Below are 19,496 nucleotides of genomic sequence, written 5' to 3'. Positions count from 1 at the left end.
ACCCACCCAACCTGCGCATCCCTAATTGGGACCCTAAGGTCAATGATTAAATCATAATAGGTGCCCAGCATGGCTGTGGGTACAGGACTATATCTATGTGTTCCACTCTTGATAGGATTTTTAAACCTGCCCAATAGAAAATGATCACATTGGCTGCTGGTTTGCCCCCACACACACACTCTAATGATCTAATGTCTTGGTCTGGAGGGGAAACATGGAAAGCTATTAACAACTATTGTATAGATAACTTTATCTCTCTGAGGAAACCACAGTTTGTAAGACACTAACCCATTTGAATCAACTGTTTTGATGAGTAAGGCCATAACTATGTGAGAAACACACCCAGCTCATTATTTAATGCTACAGTGTATTGAGTAACTGCGCTTGTTCTTTAAATAGATACACATATAGAATTCACCAGTAGCCAAACAAGTGGAAGTGGCACTCCACTTTGCACTTCAACCATTAATGTCAAATGAGACTCTACTAATTAAGGTCTGATCATCAACATACCGCACAAAATGATGCTGTATAATGTTCTGGAGGGTGTATACAACAATGAACAATAAAGCACACGTCTGTTTCTACAACAATTTAGGGACAGAATGGCAAGCACAGGGCTAATCTGTTTCCCTTTACAGGACCAATCATCCCACTGGCACGTTATACTTCTCACTGTAATTATCCGCTTATTTTGGGTGCTCTGACAAACCAAACTCATTAATAAGTGCTTGAACTTTAAATACAGTGAAACTTCAATTTTACATTCCCTGACAATAAGTTTTCCCTCATTTTACACGCTTTTTGAGGTCCCATCAATACATAATACATTTGCTGGATTTTACACCATTTTTTTCCGGTTCCCTGAAAAATGTAAAACAGGGTTCTACTGTATATCAAGTCTATTCTAGTAACTGGATCAACCAAGGATGCCTTATATAAGCATAACCTACTTTCTACCTGCCTGACAATAAACATTCCACTCATTAGTTTATATATCAAGGTGTGTAGCCCACCATCATAACACAAGAGTAATCCATGGCAAAAGCATCATTAGAGGTTATTTAAAGCTCTCCCAAAGTCTGCCCAGGTCTGATAATCTATGTTAGTTAAATAAATGTTCTTTTTTAATTATTCTAATAGTAGAAGACTAGTTAAAGATAAATGCCTAGGTATTTACACAGGTTAGTGACTTTGGGGGCACCTTCTGGTTATTAAAGACCTTATTATTGTTGAAGAGAATCTGAAATGTACAGTGAAAGTGACTTATTAACCAAATGACCAAATCCATTTCTCTCAGAACATTCACATTTATACTTCCAAATGTAATATATATATATATATATATATATATATATATATATATATATATATATATATTAATATTTAATATACATGTTGGATGTATACTGCACCAATCGATTGGCTAATGGGATATTTACCCAACAACACGTACCTAGATATGAGAAAGATTGTCTATGGGTGCAAGTGGACAACTCATTTCGGCCTTTCTATGGCTCACTTTAAATTATTTTATTAAACTGATTAAGTAGGTACAGTGATATTTAATTAAGCTCCACTAGGATATATTAAACACACTAACTAAATGAAACAAATGAATGTTATTGTTTTTTATTTATTTTTTTATTTATCAATATATATCTACAGTATATCTATATAGCACCAACATATCAGCATCATTCACATCAGTGGCGTTTACAATCTAAGGTCCCTATGATGTTCACACATACGATGATCAGTGATATCAGGAGCCAATTAACCTGCATATATGTCTTCGGAGTTTGGGAGGAATCTACATTTTGTGAAGGTGACAAACACTGCAGCCCAAATAATTCAGTCCTGGTTGTGGCATCCTTGTGGTATATCTTGACAAACTGGCAATCTGGGCAACTAAGTTGCAGATGATATTTAATATTGATAAATCTAAAGTCATGCACCTGTAATATAAAAATATGCAAGCCACTTATACTCTATGTGGGACTGCACTAGGCAAATCCATAATGGAAAAGGACCTTGGAGTCCTTGTAGATGATAAACTTGGCTGTAGTAAGCAATACTAGTCAGCAGCTTTAAGGGCAAATAAGGTCTTGAGCTGTATTAAAAGGGGCATAGATTCCCTGGAGGAGGGGGTCATACTTCCACTGTACAGAGCCCTCATAAGGCCCCATCTAGAATATGCCGTACAGTTTTGGTCTCCAGTGCTCAAACGTGAGATTATTAAATTACAGAGAAGAGCAACTAAGCTGTAAAATGTATGAAAAATCTCAGTTATGAGGAAAGACTGGGCAAGTTGTGGTTGTTCACACTGGAGAAGAGGTGCTTGAGGGAGGACATGATAACTATGTATACATATATAAGAGGATCATATAATAATCTCTCTAATGCTTTATTTACCAGTAGGTTGCTGACACGTGGGCACCCATTATGATTAGAAGAAAGGAGGTTTCAACTTAATATTCGGAAGGGGTTTTTTACAGTGAGAGCTGTGAAGATGTGGAATTCTCTCAGTTGTACAGGCTGATACATTAGATAGCTTTAAGAAGGGGTTGATGACTTTTTAGCAAGTGAGGGAATACAGGGTTATGGAAGATAGCTCATGGTACAAATTGATCCAGGGACTACTCTGATCGCCATCTTGGAGGGAAGGAATTTTTCACAGACTGCACTGGGTCCTGCGTTGTCATGTAATCTAATGTGGATTTTATAGTTTTTGTATTGTTTAATACAAAATGTCTCTACATCTGCAGAACCAGTGGATTTTATCTGTTTAAACCTGGCTCCATGATCTTTGCCCTTGCAGCTGGAGCTGGAAACAGTAAAGGGGTTGTAAAGCCAAAATAAAATCCAATACAAATCTCTACACAGTCGCCGACTGCTCTACAGGAAAACAAACAAAGCTGCTTGAGTTCTGCATGGCTGGGAAATAAGGCGGGGGCTCCCTCTGTTGTTCATAAGTATGATTGTTTCCCTGCCCAGCAGTTAGGGACTGTCTGACAATTCCTATCCACAGCAGTAAATGAAGGGAGAATTTCACTGCATACAGTCAGGTTTCTTATAAAACCGGTACACATTTTTTTAATTAAAGCATATTGGAGATAGGTTTCTTTTTCATTAAAGAAAGTATAAATGGGATTTTATTTTTTTGCCTTTACATGCCGTTTAACCAAATATTCTAAACAATGTGTATTCAATGAGTGCCTACCTCTGTTTGGCATATTGAAATCTACCCTTGCTAAAGGTCTTGGGCTAAAGCACCCAGACCCATGTATTATAAGGTGAACTTTTGTAATACATCTGCTCCTGTGTTGAATGGTGTTTATAAGATATTGGATACCTGGAAGAAATCCACATAAGCACGGGGAGAAAATACAAAAATATAGTTCCCTGCCTGAAATAAAATGAAGACCCCAGCACTCCTAGGCAGCAGTGGGAGTCATAGTCTTAACTTTTTAGAAAGTCTTCTGAACAAATTAGGAATGCTACTTTGGTATATGTATCTAATATATGTATCTAATATGAATCTAAAATCCATGTTTAAGACATGTAGGTGGCACTTGCCCTGTTGTTGTATATGTGAATGATGAAATGATTTTATATATCTCTCGCTGAGACAAGCATTCTTGCTGTTTGTTTGCTCTGTGTTCACACCCTTCCTTACATGAGTCATCTCTGTGCATCTATTATTAGAAATATGCAATATCGTAAGAAATAAACATCTCATTTAATGTCTCCAGAACACAGAGTAAATTTGGAACTCATTCTTAGCAAAGACAAAGGGATACAAAGGGATATTTAACAGGGCTGCTCTCGTTCTGATTACTATTCTTAGTAACAGTTACAGAAAATTAGGAGTGTGAATAGAATAGCTGATTCTAAGCAACTTTTCATTTGACCTTAATTTTTTTCTATTTTTTTATAGTTTTAAATTATTTGCTTTCTTCTTCTGACTCTTTCCAGCTTTCAAAAGGAGGTCACTGACCCCATTTGAAGATGCTCTATACAGTGTCGGACTGGGATGCCAGGAGCCCACCAGAAAACCTTAGACTATGGACCCACTTTCCAAACTATTACTCCTCCTTTCCTCACCTCTTTATTCTCCTTGTCTTTTATATCTACTAACTATTCTCTATTATTCCATTATCAAGCCTCTTTTTTCCCAAATTACCATGAAATGGTCAAATGTTTAGAAGCAAGAGGCCCACTGACACCTGGGCCCACCGGGAGTTTTCCTGGTATCCGGTGGGCCAGTCTGACAGTGGCTCTATAAGACTACAAATGTATTGGTATTGTTACTTTTTATTACTCATTTTTCTATTCAGGCCCTCTCCTATTCATATTGCAGTCTCTTATTCAAATAAATGCATGGTTGATAGCGTAATATGGACCCTCTTCTATTCAGGCCCTCTCCTATTTATTTGGGAGTCTCTTATTCAATCCATGGTTGCTTGGTTAGTTTGGAGCCTAACAACCAGATTGTGAAAACTCTAACTTGGAGAGATGCTGTATTAAAAGCTTAATAACTTTAAAATTACAAAAATAATAAAAAATGAAAACCAATTGTCTCAGAATATCACTCTCTACATCATACTAAAAGTTCATTTAAAAGAGAACAACCCCTTTAAATTAACATCAAGCTAGGATTTAATGATGTGATCCAGGTAGAGAAAATAGCTAAAGGACCATGAATATAGGGTGGCTGTCAATGTTGCATTCGCTACTTGGAGTAGGGACCTTAGAGGGGTGCCGCAGGGTTCTCTAATGGATCCAGTATTCATTAATGATAATGGAGAGGGCATTGTAAGTAAAGAATCAGCATTTGCAAATGACACAAAATTATACAGGTCAATTAATTCTGTCCATGATATGGCATCCTTTCAACAGGATCTGGATAAACTGGCAATTGGGGAGATTTAATGACAAATGAGATTCATTGTTAATCAATGTAGGGTTATGAACCTGGGATTTAAACATTTGCCAGTCATTTCAGTAGGACAAAGTTAGGCAAGTCCTTGATGAAGAATGACATGGGGGTACTTGTGTATAGTATTTCAATAGTGGGAAAAACAAACTGCTCCAGAATAAATTGTAAATGACTCAACGAGTAGAAAATGTGGTCCAGATGCACCAGCCCCAGACTCCCAGCTATAGGGAGCGGTACGGCAAGCAGGCCCGGACTGGCAATCTGTGGGTTCTGAGGGGCTGCTGTATGGTTCCATAGAAAGTTACCATAAAGTGGGCTGGTTGGGGGCTGTTTGGGCTGTTTGGGCTGGTAGGGGGCTGTTTGGGCCTCTGTGTACTTGGAATGGCAGGGTCTATTTTGACTCCCAGTCCAGGCCTGACGGCAAGGAATGTAAAGAAAAAGCATGGCCGACCGGCACTCAAACGGATCCACAGGACCAGAGAGATTAAGTTAAAAAAACTATTTTTACTTATACAAAGTTAAAAAATGTATATCTGCATCTCCATCCACCCTACGCGTTTCGCACCCACTTAGTCATGGGCTCACATACTTGTGTATAGTAAACATAGCTGTAGCAAACAATGACAGTCAGCAGAAACAAGGGCCACCAAGATTTTAGGCTGTATTTAAAGGGGGAAGTTTCTCAAAGAAAAAGTGCGTGACACCATTTTAACACTGTTTTTTACATAATGATGCCTGGTGATGTGTGTCGAATTATTCCACCAAACGAATTCTGCCTCTATATGTTAAGAAACTTCCTAATTGATTGAGAACCTGCTATTGTAAACTAGCAAATAGATCTATACCAGGACATTAAAGGTTTTCAAAAAAAAGTAACCGGATTGGCCTGCACTCCACTGGGCTCACCTGGATCAATTCAGATAGGAAATCTACACTACATTTCCCAAAGCAGTCCAACTTCACATATCATGAATTTACTGACACACTCTGGATTTAATATCAAAAAAGATATCCTATGTTTATAAGTCAACATTTCAACATCTTAAATGGCAGGATTGGACCAGTGGGACACCAGGAAAAAACCCGGTGTGCCCATACCTGATCCCCATGGATGGCAGAGGTGCTTCTTTGCTGAACTCCCCCCAATCGCAGCTGAAATGACCCATCAGCGTACAAAGAAGAAGGTACTCTTTTGGGGGTAGATGGGGGACAGAGAGGCATTTTCTTCTGGGGCAGTGGGCCCATGGGAATAGTGGAGGAGGAGCAGGGGGGATGTATGTTCTGGGAGCAATAGCAATGGGCCACAATTATGTTCAGCAGTCCGTACCACTGACAAAATCTGGTCCCAGCCAATATGTGGTGTACCAAACCCTGTTCTGTGTGGAAAGTAATGTGAACCAAACCAGTATATATCTTTTATATTGCCAAAGACTAGTCTGTTTCATGAAATATTTACCTTTAATTATTAAACTTATTAGCAGAAGACAGAGGAAAGACATTTGCCTTCTCTATAAACCATGTTCGATGATAAAGAATCAGGTGACTCAAAAATCTGGAATTGATAAATTAGAACGAGATAATTACTAATGACACACGTCATAGCCCTACATGAACTCCAGGCTTCCTCTTAATAGATGCTACTAAGAACAGGCTATTAAAGCAACAAAGAGAACCATTAATTTGATATAGGCAAAGCAGCATTCCAGGAATACCAGAAGGTTGCTCCACCCAGTGATCCAGGTATTTATTCTCTTGAACCTGCTTGTCTTCATCTTGTTAAGCTGAACATGGGCATCATGATGAACAAAGGGCAAGTTTTCTTGTTTGGAATCCTGCTTGGCGCCTTGGTACTCGCATTGGCAGAGTCATTGGTAGTAAAAAGTAAGTATTATTTCAAAGAATCAAACTAAAGTTTGTTGAAATGGGGAACCTTCCTCTATCTTTTGCATACCCTTGCTCCAATTGGGAAAAGGTTATGGAAAGGGGTACAGGGCTATGGAGCACAAAAAAATCTATGGTAATTGAAGCTACTTCATGGACTCTTACATAATAGTCACAACAAAGGTGGAAGAGATAGGTTTTGCGTACTGGAAGTCTACGTTGCAAGGACCAAACACAGAGTAGTTTCAGTTCTTCATTGTACTTGTGTTAACAAGGCAGTACACTGCCCCTTTAAAGGAATTGTTCAGGGTAAAAATTAAAACTAGGTAAATAGACTGGATGTGCCAAATAAAATATTATATCTAGTTAGCCAAAAATGCAATGTATAAAGGCTGAAGTGATTGGATGTCTAACATAATAACCAGAACACTACTTCCTGCTTTTCAGCTCTCTTGGTGTCCACTGATTGCCAGGCATTAACCAATCAGTGACTTGAGGGGGAGCAACATTGGTCATAACTGTTTGCGTTTCTGAGGTGCATGCTAAGGATCAATTGCAAACTCACTGAACAGTTATGTCCCTTGTGGCCCCCTGACTGATTTAGAGAGATTCAAGACAGAAGTTAGGTCTTGGCTATTAGGTTAGGCATCCTCTCACTACAGCCTTTATAGATTACATTTTTGGCCAACTAACTATATTAGAAAAAAAATGTATTTTGCACATACAATCTATTTACCCAGTTTTTATTTGTACACTGAACTGTTCCTTTAAGCTGTGCAGCAAACCATTAGAAATTTCAATGACACTTTGTACTTTGTAAAAAAAAAAAAAACTTCTTCCCTTGTAAAGTGAAAACCTTTTGAATATCTTTCCAGGACCACCACAGAAACAAGGGACGTGTCCCCCACAGAGGAATAAACTCGCAGGATCCCCATTCAGATGTGCCTCGCTCTGCACAAATGATTACAAATGCGATGGAGACAAGAAGTGCTGTCTAGATAACTGCCACAAGATTTGCAAGCCTCCCGCAAAGGGTAAGTCTTCCTTGCAGATTAACGGGGGAATGTAATTAAAGTCGCAAAGAGCAAAACAATTCGCCCCGATAAGAATAAAAATCCACATCTCGCAATGTAATATTGTTCCTTAAACTGTTATTGCATTGCCAATTATAATTGTGCACTCTTAAGAAGTGCTTGAAGGTGTCGTAATCTTTTGGAGCAAACATAACGACTTTTTCAGTAAGAAGTTTTATTAAATTGACTGCGCATTGGCCCAAACTATAAAATTCGCAAACGGTCTTCCACTGTCCGAAGTGGTCGCTAGACAGTTTCCATGCTCGCAGAAGTTATATTAAATTTCTGCAAAGGCATAACTTTTTGCATTGCGAATAGTTTTTCCGTTACCGACTTTTATTACATTCCCCCATATGACTTTAAGAATTATCTGCCACCATGTTTGATTCCAACTTCAGCCAACCACATAGATTGTGCTTCTCCAGTCCTGTACTGTCTTTAATTTGCGTCTAGAGGGGCATGGTTATGAGTATATATATGGGGTAGCTTTAAGAATTGGTGTTGATGAAAAAACTATGGTTTTACAATGGGCACACAGACCTCATTAAAATATTATTCTCCACGTAATATATTCAGTAAACTATAAATATGCTATCATAGGTGTCACATTGCATCTTTGGTTTCATTTTCTGACTTGCAGTTGATCAAACCTAATTGCCGATTGGTTAGCGTTGCACTGATATAATTTAGTACTTGTGTTAGTAAACTAGCCCCTCAATATACACTTCTGCATATCTTCCAGAGGGGATGATGATTAAACTGTAATTACCAGTTACTGCACTCACCACGTGTTTCATATCAATACCCCATGGGTCTGTTTAGTGTTTAAATTGATAATCCAAATGAATGAGGCAAGCACATCAAAAGAAGATTCCATGATGCTTCCTTGATAAGAGAGAGGCATTGAACAAGCCAGACACTTTTTCCACTACTGTAATAAATCCTATTGTCTTTCATCGTTCGGGTTTTCAACACTGATGATAAATAATTTGCTTTGGTTTGCCTTTGTTGAGCTTTCTGATCCAGGTCAGGTCCGGACTGAGAATTAAAATAGGCCCTGGCATTTCAGGTACACAGAGGCCCAATCAGCCCACATAGAGGCCCAAACAGCCCCCACCAGTCCACTAAATACTGACTTTCGATGGCACCTTATCGCAGCCCCTCTGGCATTTGCCAGAACCCACAGATTGCCAGTCCGGGCCTGATCCAGGTCTTGTATAATCTAAAGCAGACCTTGTGGACTCAATACTTATCCACACTGATGTGCTTATACAATGCTACGATTTAGTTGCTTTTTACTTTTGATAATTTACTTCACTAGTTTCCCTGCAATTAATTTTTAACCTTGGTGCATTTCTGGAGCAGGCCACTAAAAGAAAGTGCAAACTGGAGCCCTTACTGCGAAGTTTATCTTTAAAGGGGTTGTTCACCTTTCAGTTAACGTTTAGTATGACGTAGAGAGTGATATTCTGAGACAATTTGCAATTGGTTTTCATTTTCTATTATTTGTGGTTTTTGCCTGAAAATATTTAGAAGAAGCCAAATAATTAAATAATGAAGACTAATTAAAAAGTTGCTTAGAATTGGCTTTTATACAATACACTGAGGGGCAGATTCACTAACTTCGAGTGAAGGATTCGAATGAAAAAAAATTCGAATTTCGAAGTATTTTTTGGGTACTTCGACCATCGAATTGGTTAAATTCGTTCGAATTCGATCGAAATCGAACGATTCGAACGATTCGAAGTAAAAATCGTTCGACTATTCGACCATTCGATAGTCGAAGTACTTTCCCTTTAAAAAAAACTTCGACCCCCTACTTCGGCAGATAAAACCTACCGAAGTCAATGTTAGCCTATGGGGAAGGTCCCCATAGGCTTGCTAAACTTTTTTTGATCGAAGGATATTCATTCGATCGTTTGATTAAAATCCTTCGAATCGTTCGATCGAACGTTTAGCGCTAAATCCTTCAACTTCGATATTCGAAGTCGAAGGATTTCAATTCGAGGGTCGAATTTCGAAGACCCTTAGTGAATCTGCCCCTAAAAGTTAACTCAAAGGTGAACCACCCCTTTTAATTAATCTGGGGCTATTTTTTGGGATTTGGGGCACTGGTAATATTTAGTGCACTTTTTTTATTGTTGTTTTTTTTAAATATGAAGCACGCACATTTTTTAAACCTAATGGAGACTGATGTAGCATATTCCCTTTGAAGAAGTTGTATACAGGGTAACTAAATTCCTAAGGAACACTCGCTCTATAGCTGGCTAAGCAGCCTTATAAAGAAATGTAAACATCCACCTTTATGAATCTGGAATCTGGGTAATTCTTGTCCATGCTCCTCTTCTACCCCTGACAAATTTGGGAAAGCTGACAAGATACTGAACTTATACTCTGGTACCCCGCTGTGTCTCCATTCAGGTCCTGACCATGTTTACTGTTATTTTGCATGGCCAGTAGGCTTGCTACCCATAATTAACAACCATGATGGATAGTGCCTTTATACATACTTATACATATTTATACATGCAAAGGTGACAGATTTTAGCAAGCCAAGACATGGAATAGGCAACCAAACTAGACATACAGCCAGGCCAGGAAAATACACATAGTTACATATAGTTATATAGTTAAATCAAGTTGAAAAAAGAAGACCAAAGTCTATCAAGTTCAACCCTCCACATGAAACTCAGCATCTATACATACACACACTGACCCCTCCATACCCTCACATAAATTATATATATACCCATATCAATACCAATTATAGCTTTTCGTATCACAATAGCCTTGAATATTATGTTTGTCCAAGAAATCATCCAAGCCATTCTTACACAAGGTATTGGCGGCATAGAAGCTATAATAATAATCTGCTGTCTAGCACTGCAACTCCTTAGCTATATTTTAGTGTTCTATTTCTGGGTTGCTCCATCTTAAATTTTATTCCCCCCCCAAATAAAATTGTATACATAAAGTAATTTATGGGGCCATCTCCCTGTAAATTGTATTGTATTTACCCGGGGTTAGGGGTCTTTCTATAAAAAGTATAAAAAATGTATCTTTTTTTTTTTTTTTTTTTTTTTTTTAAATTTGACCTAACTCCCATCCACAAATTTAACTCATTCAACAAAAAATCAAAAAAGTCTGTGGGCCCGAATTGTGAAAATTTTTTGAGTTGCTGGATTATCATTCGAAAACCAGCATCGATTACGACATCTTCAAACTGTATAAGGGACATCTGTCATTGATTTCTACACGACTTCGACAGGTTTTAGCTGGAGTATTTTTGGATACGGATTTTTAGCAGCTTTGGGTTATAATAAATAGCTAAAAAATCTTAACCAGAAAATCTCAACCAGAAAAAAATCTAATAAACAGGCCCCCAAATGTTGAATTATTTGATTAAAATTGATTCTATGGGAGACGGCCATACTATTATCCTTGCTGGATAATGTGTTTCCCGATAACGGCTCCTATATCTGTATATGGAATGCTTGGGACCTGGGGATTTCTGGATCCTTCAGTAATTTGGATCTCCATACCTTAAAACATTTCAAAATGTAAAAAATGCTGCTTATTTACGATCAATTACTAGGTACTGTTTTAATACTACAGAGAAAAAAGAAATCATTTTAAAAAAAAAATTATTAGCTGAAAAAGATCAAACTGTCCTTCCGGTATTTCTGGATTATAGGTTTACGAATAATGATAATGGCTATCTGATTTGTGATAAGTTATTCATTTATGTCTCTGGCAGAAAGACAGGGTGTATGTCCTACACTTACAGTAACTAGCAGAAACTCAAGCTGCTATGACTTCTGCACCTCTGACAGTGAATGCTCCGAAGGATCGAAGTGTTGTGAAAGTGCTTGCGGACGGACTTGCACATCCACTATAAAAGGTAACCAACACTCTACCCTGCTATGTATTTAAAGGAGAAGGAAAGGTTAAAACTAAGAAAGCCTAATCCGAAAGGTCCACCTAAATATACCAGTAAACCCTCAAAGTAGTGCTGCTCTGACTCCTCTGTCAAAAGAAACACAGCATTCCTTTCCTTCTATTGTGTACACATGGGCTTCTGTATCACACTACCTGCCTTCATCTTAAACATCCTTGCCCCAGGCTTGAGCATGCTCAGTTTGCTACTCTTCCCCTCCCCCTTCTCTGCTGTAATCTGAGCCCAGAGCTATAAGTGAGCAGGGAGAGACTCAGGCAGGAAGTGATGTCACACCAAGCTAATACTGCTAATCCTATCCTAAACAAACAGAGCTTCAAGAGCTGATTACTCAGGTATGGTAAAACATTCTACAGAATAAATATAGCATCCTATCTTGCACTATTGAAGCTAATCTATTGGCAATAAAATGCCTCCATAGCTTTCCTTCTCCTTTAAACATTCTACACACTCAATCTGCTCTCTCTTTTTAAGCAATTATAGTTTAGTCAGTATTTATGTCACTTTGTCCCCGTAGTAAAGTTAGTATTGATATGTGCCAAGCTTTCCATAATCTATAAGTGCCTTGCACTAAATAGTAGATATTTGCCTGATGATGCTCTATAGCGGGACCCTTACATGAATATGCTTTCCAATTTGTTATTTATTAGCATAATTGCTATATTTTAGCAGTGTAGTTATCAATGGCTAAATTGAGACAGGGGCCTATGTACTTAGACACATGTCTCTGCTGCCTTCTTTCTGGCCCTGTTTATATTGTGCACTAAGGGAAAGAGAGAGGAGGAAGGAGAGTGGTGTCTGTGAAAGTTTGGTGGCAAGTGGGTCAGGTAAGAATTGTTGCCATGTGGGTCATGGATGGGCAAGCAGATGCCCTTGCTTTGAGCACCTGTACTCACTACAGTGGAAGCATATCTAGCTGCTGCAGGGGGGGACAGGCGTGTAGGGGATTCAGGGAGGTCCTAATTAATGAACAATTTTAATATATTTTGGTAGAACTGGCCAACTTATCAATATCAACATCTAGTTAAACCACTGCCCTGAGATTGGCTGTTATGGACAACTACACACAGTAGTCTTAGCTCTTGGCGTAACATTGCATGACACAAAAGGCGACTGTGTATTGTTTTTCTTATTTCTCTCTTATCCACTTTGTATTCTTTTCCATTTGGTATCACTACATGTTTGTTTTCCAGTGAAGGAAGGCTTTTGTCTTCAGGAACAAGTCTTAAAATGCAGTGCTTCGGAGGCAAATTATTGCGCTTCTGATAAAAATTGTTATAAAGATGAAAAATGTTGTCCAAAACTGTGCCGCATGGAATGTCAGAAACCACTGACAGGTAATTATAAACTTGTGATTCATTGCAAGTTAATGCATAGTGAGCATTATCAGAATCAAGGAGCCTAAATATTTACGGAAGAACTCCCTACTAAAGAATTCATTGAACCCTAGCGGATTTGTATAGGGAACACTTGTAAAAGGCTACAGTTAAAAAAAAGTAGTCCATGAAAGGGAGGAATATCATTGTCTAACAATAGGCATTACTGGGAGGGTTGCTGCATAAAGGGGCAAAGGAGGAACTAGGCTATTCGGAATTATATAGAAGACCAGCATTAAGCATTATATGGAGCAATAGGAGGAGTTATAGTGAGGGTTATATGGAGCAATAGGAGTTATAGGGAGGGTTATATGGAGCAATAGGAGGAGTTATAGGGAGGGTTATATGGAGCAATAGGAGGAGTTATAGGGAGGGTTATATGGAGCAATAGGAGGAGTTATAGGGAGGGTTATATGGAGCAATAGGAAGAGTTATAGGGAGGGGTATATGGAGCAATAGGAAGATTTATAGGGAGGGGTATATGGAGCATTAGGAAGAGTTATAGGGAGGGTTATATGGAGCAATAGGAGGAGTTATAGGGAGGGTTATATGGAGCAATAGGAGGAGTTATAGGGAGGGTTATATGGAGCAATAGGAGGAGTTATAGGGAGGGTTATATGGAGCAATAGGAGGAGTTATAGGGAGGGTTATATGGAGCAATAGGAAGAGTTATAGGGAGGGGTATATGGAGCAATAGGAAGATTTATAGGGAGGGGTATATGGAGCATTAGGAAGAGTTATAGGGAGGGTTATATGGAGCAATAGGAGGAGTTATAGGGAGGGTTATATGGAGCAATAGGAGGAGTTATAGGGAGGGTTATGTGGAGCAATAGGAGGAGTTATAGGGAGGGTTATGTGGAGCAATAGGAGGAGTTATAGGGAGGGTTATGTGGAGCAATAGGAGGAGTTATAGGGAGGGTTATATGGAGCAATAGGAGGAGTTATAGGGAGGGTTATATGGAGCAATAGGAGGAGTTATATGGAGGGGGTATATGGAGCAATAGGAGGAGTTATAGGGAGGGTTATATGGAGCAATTGTTATAGGGAGGGTTATATGGAGCAATAGGAGGAGTTATAGGGAGGGTTATGTGGAGCAATAGGAGGAGTTATAGGGAGGGTTATATGGAGCAATAGGAAGAGTTATAGGGAGGGTTATATGGAGCAATAGGAAGAGTTATAGGAAGGGGTATATGGAGCAATAGGAAGAGTTATAGGGAGAGTTATGTGGAGCAATAGGAGGAGTTATAGGGAGGGTTATATGGAGCAATATGAGGAGTTATAGGGAGGGTTATACAGAGCAATAGGAGGAGTTATAGGGAGGGTTATATGGAGCAATATGAGGAGTTATAGGGAGGGTTATACGGAGCAATAGGAGGAGTTATAGGGAGGGTTATATGGAGCAATAGGAGGAGTTATAGGGAGGGTTATATGGAGCAATAGGAGGAGTTATAGTGAGGGTTATGTGGAGCAATAGGAGGAGTTATAGGGAGGGTTATATGGAGCAATAGGAGGAGTTATAGGGAGGGTTATATGGAGCAATAGGAGGCATTATAGGGAGGGTTATATGGAGTAATAGGAGGAGTTATAGGGAGGGTTATATGGAGCAATAGGAGGCATTATAGGGAGGGTTATATGGAGTAATAGGAGGAGTTATAGGGAGGGTTATATGGAGTAATAGGAGGAGTTATAGGGAGTGTTATATGGAGCAATAGGAGGAGTTATAGGGAGTGTTATATGGAGCAATAGGAGGAGTTATAGGGAGGGTTATATGGAGCAATAGGGATAATTATATAAAGTCATAGAAGAAATTATGGGGAGGGATATATGAAGCAACAAAAGGAGTTATAAGGAAGCTTCTATGGAGCAGTAGGATGAATTATAGTAAGGGGTCAGATGGAGCATTAAGAGACGTTAAACCGATGTTTCTTATATAAAAGTCAAAAGGTGGAAGTTGAAGGGTTAAATGGATCAGCAGTATTTAGGTAAATTATTGGTCAGCAGGTAGATTTGTAAAGGGAAATAAATAATCTGGATCAGTAGAAACATCTAAAAGAGTAATAGGAAAGTTATAAAGTTCATATAGTACTTTTACTTAGTTAACCTTTTAATACAAATGATTTAGCTTTTTGTTCGCTAGCTCTCCAGTTTGGAATTTATTGGTTGATAGGGTCCAATGTATTTTAGTAACCAGGCACTAGTTTAAATAACAGATTATAAATAGTCACTTTAATACAAATCCCAGGTCTGCGTGTGCAATTTTGTGGTGCTCTATCTGGGAACTCTGTTGCTCAGGAGTTTCATATAAGACACAATTATATAATGGCACCCACACTGCAAAATGTACTTACTGCTTTTGGTTTAATGAGATCTCCACACAATGTTTCGGGGGGTTTACCCTCTGAAGAACACGAGAAAGGGGGTAGACCCCCCTCCCCCCAATCATTGCGAGGAGATCTCAATAAACTAAAAGCAGTAAGCACATTTTGCAGTATGGGTGCCATCTGATTGCCATTATATAATTGTGAATAACAGACTAGAATGAATTGGCCAATTTTATAGAAAGGTAAGCAATAAAAAGTACTTATATCAATAGAATTGTGTCCTTACAGGGAAACAGGTGTTTGCTGCCGGGGTTCAGTGACCTCTGTTTAAAGGTAGAAAGGAAGGCAAATGTATCAAAATAAAATATGAAAATCAATTGCAAAGTTATTAAGAAAAGATCATTCTTTAACATACCAAGAGTTAAGTTAAAGGTGAACTAGCCCTTTACTGTTTGGGTAGATGGAAATTAACATGATAATTATCTTGAGTCTGACAAAAGAACATCCCATATAACATGTCTGGTTTCCATCTTCTGTGCCTTCTAGAGAGAGCAGGTATATGCCCTCCAGCGCCATCTAACTGCACCGCTTTTGCAAACAAAGTTTGCCAATCTGACAAAGACTGCGAAATATTGTACAAGTGCTGCAACACCAAATGTGGAAATCAGAGGCTGTGCCTGAAAGCAGTAAATGGTAAGCAGTATTTTTGTTATATTTCTCTTCCTCTAGACTAGTTGTTTACAAAATTATGGGGGAAACATTCATGGGGAGGACATAATACATAGGGCAAGTCAGTGTGAAAATGTGCCAGCATTGGCAATTCTGTAACTAAGGTGCATACCATCAGGAGGGAGGGCCAAACATTGATTGAATAAGATGCTAGCTAATCACATGCCGTTTCATTCAGTATGAAGCCGTCTTTAGTGCTGGACTGGAATGCCAGGGGCCCACAAGGAAACCTTACATTATAGGCCCACTTGCCAATTTATTTTTCCTTCTCTCCTCAATCAACCTCTTTATTCTATTAGTCTCATTTTCACATAATATATTATGTTCTTCTATATATTTACCCGCATTGTTCCCATACAGAAATAAGGACTGAGCCAAATAGATAGAAGCAGGAGGGTCCTGCTTCTGGTGGGCCAGTCCAACATTTGCTGTCTCTCTTTAAAATATGAAAATAGAGAAAGGAAGGGGATAGCAGAGAAAGAATGGGAAAGCAAAAACGTAATAAAAAACAAGTTACAATAGTTGGGAAAAGGGAGTGAAAGCCGAATGGAGAACGAAAGAAGGGGGTAAGCAGATCAGAGTGCAAGAGAAGAGGGCACAATAGGAAGGAGTAATAGAAAGAAATGAGAACAGAATAGTAAAAAGAAGGGGGATGAAGAGGGCAGAGTAGAATAGAGGAAGAAAGGGAGAGAGAAAATGGTATAAAAGAATAAGCAATCAACCAATACATGTAGTGAACTATACCATGTTGAGTACACGCTTGAAACAGAAAATTATTAATGAGAAGTGTGGAGAGTCCCCTTTCCTTGTCCGAAAAGACAACAAGCTGTGTTTTAAAAAAAATCCCTTCAGTTGAGATGATTTTCTTTTTGTCCCCTAAATAATTAATGGACCTCTCAGAGGCTTGAGGTTACAAGAACTTCTAGTTTGAGTCATCTCAGCACTGGCAAACTGGGGAAAGGATGAGAGACTTACTTATTTGCTTGAATAATTGTATTCACTGTCATGACTTGGAGCCACCATTTTGTTTACTCTGCTGAGGTAAAATACAATATCATCCACAAGCTCAAATGATAAAAGTATCACCAGTGGCTACATGATCATAAATGATTGCAACCATTTACTGCTCACCTGAAAGCACATATCTGATTGGTTGCAAGACCAGGTACAAACACTACAACTTTTACTGCATTACCCTCATACTTCTTGTGCTAATGTACAGCAATAGGAATTACCATATCTGTTTCTCTTCTCTCATTCTAGTGCCAACCTTCTTTGTATTCGGGCCAGGGATACCAGTCTTCCCCCTCAATCCAAACAAGCCCTAAGAAATGAAGTCAATTTATCCATACACTTGTTTAATCATTCTGTGTATATTTGCATACGCACGCAACAAATACATACGAGAACTAGAGAAAGTGCATATTTATGTCTTCATACCGGATGTTTTCCTATGTTTTTGCTTTATTTTGTAATGTGATGGGGTTGGAGCTTTATTGCCTGGGTTTGTATAATATTTATTTATGACCTTGACGAAAGTAAAATAAAGTCAAAGTAAAATTCTACTGACTCACAAGGTGTTTTCTATTATAAAAGAAACGGACAATGATGACATGAGGGTATAGAATTGTATTACAGGGATTTGGCCACTAAACAAGCAAGCATTTGCCCACAACACAAAGCAATGGTTGGTCAGTGAAATAAAAGTCAAAATTGCTGATGAATTTCTTTCCACATTTATTCTGGAAAATGGGCCACAAATCCTTCATTTTTTTAAAATTTTGACTTCGAATTTGTATAGTTATTTTTATTTAGAACCTCCTTATCCATATGATCTCCTCTCCTTTACAACCCCATTACTGGAAACCAGAAAAAGGGAGTGTGAAAATGGGGGCATGGTCACTGGAGCGGTGCTGAAATCAGCATTCTCCATACAAAACAAAATCGCCCTAGAGAGAAAACAAAGGCAACTCTCTAGGGAGATTACAGAGAGATATACAATATACATTAAGGGGAATATTTACTAAACTCTGAATTTATCTCATATTTTGTTGAAAAAACCATCACCAAACTCCCATGCCGATTTTAGCTTATTTATTAATAACAAAACTCAAAATTGGATCGTTGAAAAACTCAAAATCGTGCAAATTTTTTTGCCGTTTTTCCCGAATTGCTCTAATTTCTGCGTTTTTACACAAACACCCTGAAAAAGGTCTGATTTTCGTGCTAAACCAGCACAGACCACGACAATTTCAAATTGAGTTAGGTGCCTCTCCCATTGACTTATACAGGACCTCTACGGTCTGAGATGGAGGATTTATGGATTCTGGATTTTTGCAGCATCAGGGTATAATAAATCCTGAAAAATTCAAGTTCAATGTTGATAAATGCAAGGTTATGCACTTTGGCAAAAATAATATAAATGCAAGTTATACACTAAATGGCAGTGTGTTGGGAGTTTCCTTAAATGAGAAGGATCTAGGGGTCTTTGTAGATAACAAGTTGTCTAATTCTGGGCAGTGTCATTCTGTGGCTACTAAAGCAAATAAAGTTCTGTCTTGCATAAAAAAGGGCATTAACTCAAGGGATGAAAACATAGTTATGCCTCTTTATAGGTCCCTGGTAAGGCCTCATCTGGAGTATGCAGTTCAGTTTTGGACTCCAGTCCTTAAGAGGGATATAAATGAGCTGGAGAGAGTGCAGAGACTAAGTGCAACTAAACTGTTTTTTTCTCTGGAAAAAAGGCGCTTGCGAGGGGACATGATTACACTTTACAAGTACATTAGAGGACATTATAGACAAATAGCAGGGGATCTTTTTACCCATAAAGTGGATCACCGTACCAGAGGCCACCCCTTCAGACTAGAAGAAAAGAACTTTCATTTGAAGCAACGTAGGGGGTTCTTCACAGTCAGGACAGTGAGGTTGTGGAATGCACTGCCGGGTGATGTTGTGATGGCTGATTCAGTTAATGCCTTTAAGAATGGTTTGGATGATTTCTTGGACAGACATAATATCAAAGGCTATTGTGATACTAAACTCTATAGTTAGTATAGGTATGGGTATATATAATTTGTGTGAAAGTAGAGAGGGGTGTGTGTATGAATGCTGGGTTTTCATTTGGAGGGGTTGAACTTGATGGACTTTGTCTTTTTTCAACCCGATTAACTATGTAACTATGAGTGAAACCTATTCAGGATGAAAAAAGGCATAGTGGCC

At 38.6% G+C, this 19,496-nt stretch overlaps 1 protein-coding gene across 1 annotated transcript; it reads left to right on the top strand.

Moving 5' to 3' along the window:
• Positions 1 to 6,714: 6,714 nt before the first annotated feature.
• LOC121398194 (whey acidic protein-like) lies at positions 6,715 to 17,840 on the top strand. Its single transcript, XM_041577031.1, has 6 exons — positions 6,715 to 6,823; positions 7,699 to 7,857; positions 11,654 to 11,797; positions 13,045 to 13,188; positions 16,095 to 16,241; positions 17,541 to 17,840. The coding sequence occupies exons 1-6, from the start codon at positions 6,730 to 6,732 to the stop codon at positions 17,603 to 17,605; spliced, it is 753 nt and encodes a 250-aa protein (XP_041432965.1). The 5' UTR covers positions 6,715 to 6,729; the 3' UTR covers positions 17,606 to 17,840.
• The last annotated feature ends 1,656 nt before the right edge of the window (positions 17,841 to 19,496 follow it).

The sequence above is a fragment of the Xenopus laevis genome, chromosome 9_10L, assembly GCF_017654675.1.
Source record: "Xenopus laevis strain J_2021 chromosome 9_10L, Xenopus_laevis_v10.1, whole genome shotgun sequence".
NCBI classification, from domain to species: Eukaryota; Metazoa; Chordata; class Amphibia; order Anura; family Pipidae; genus Xenopus; species Xenopus laevis.
Note: the sequence above shows the minus strand (reverse complement) of the source record. Positions and strands in the feature narration are given on the sequence as shown.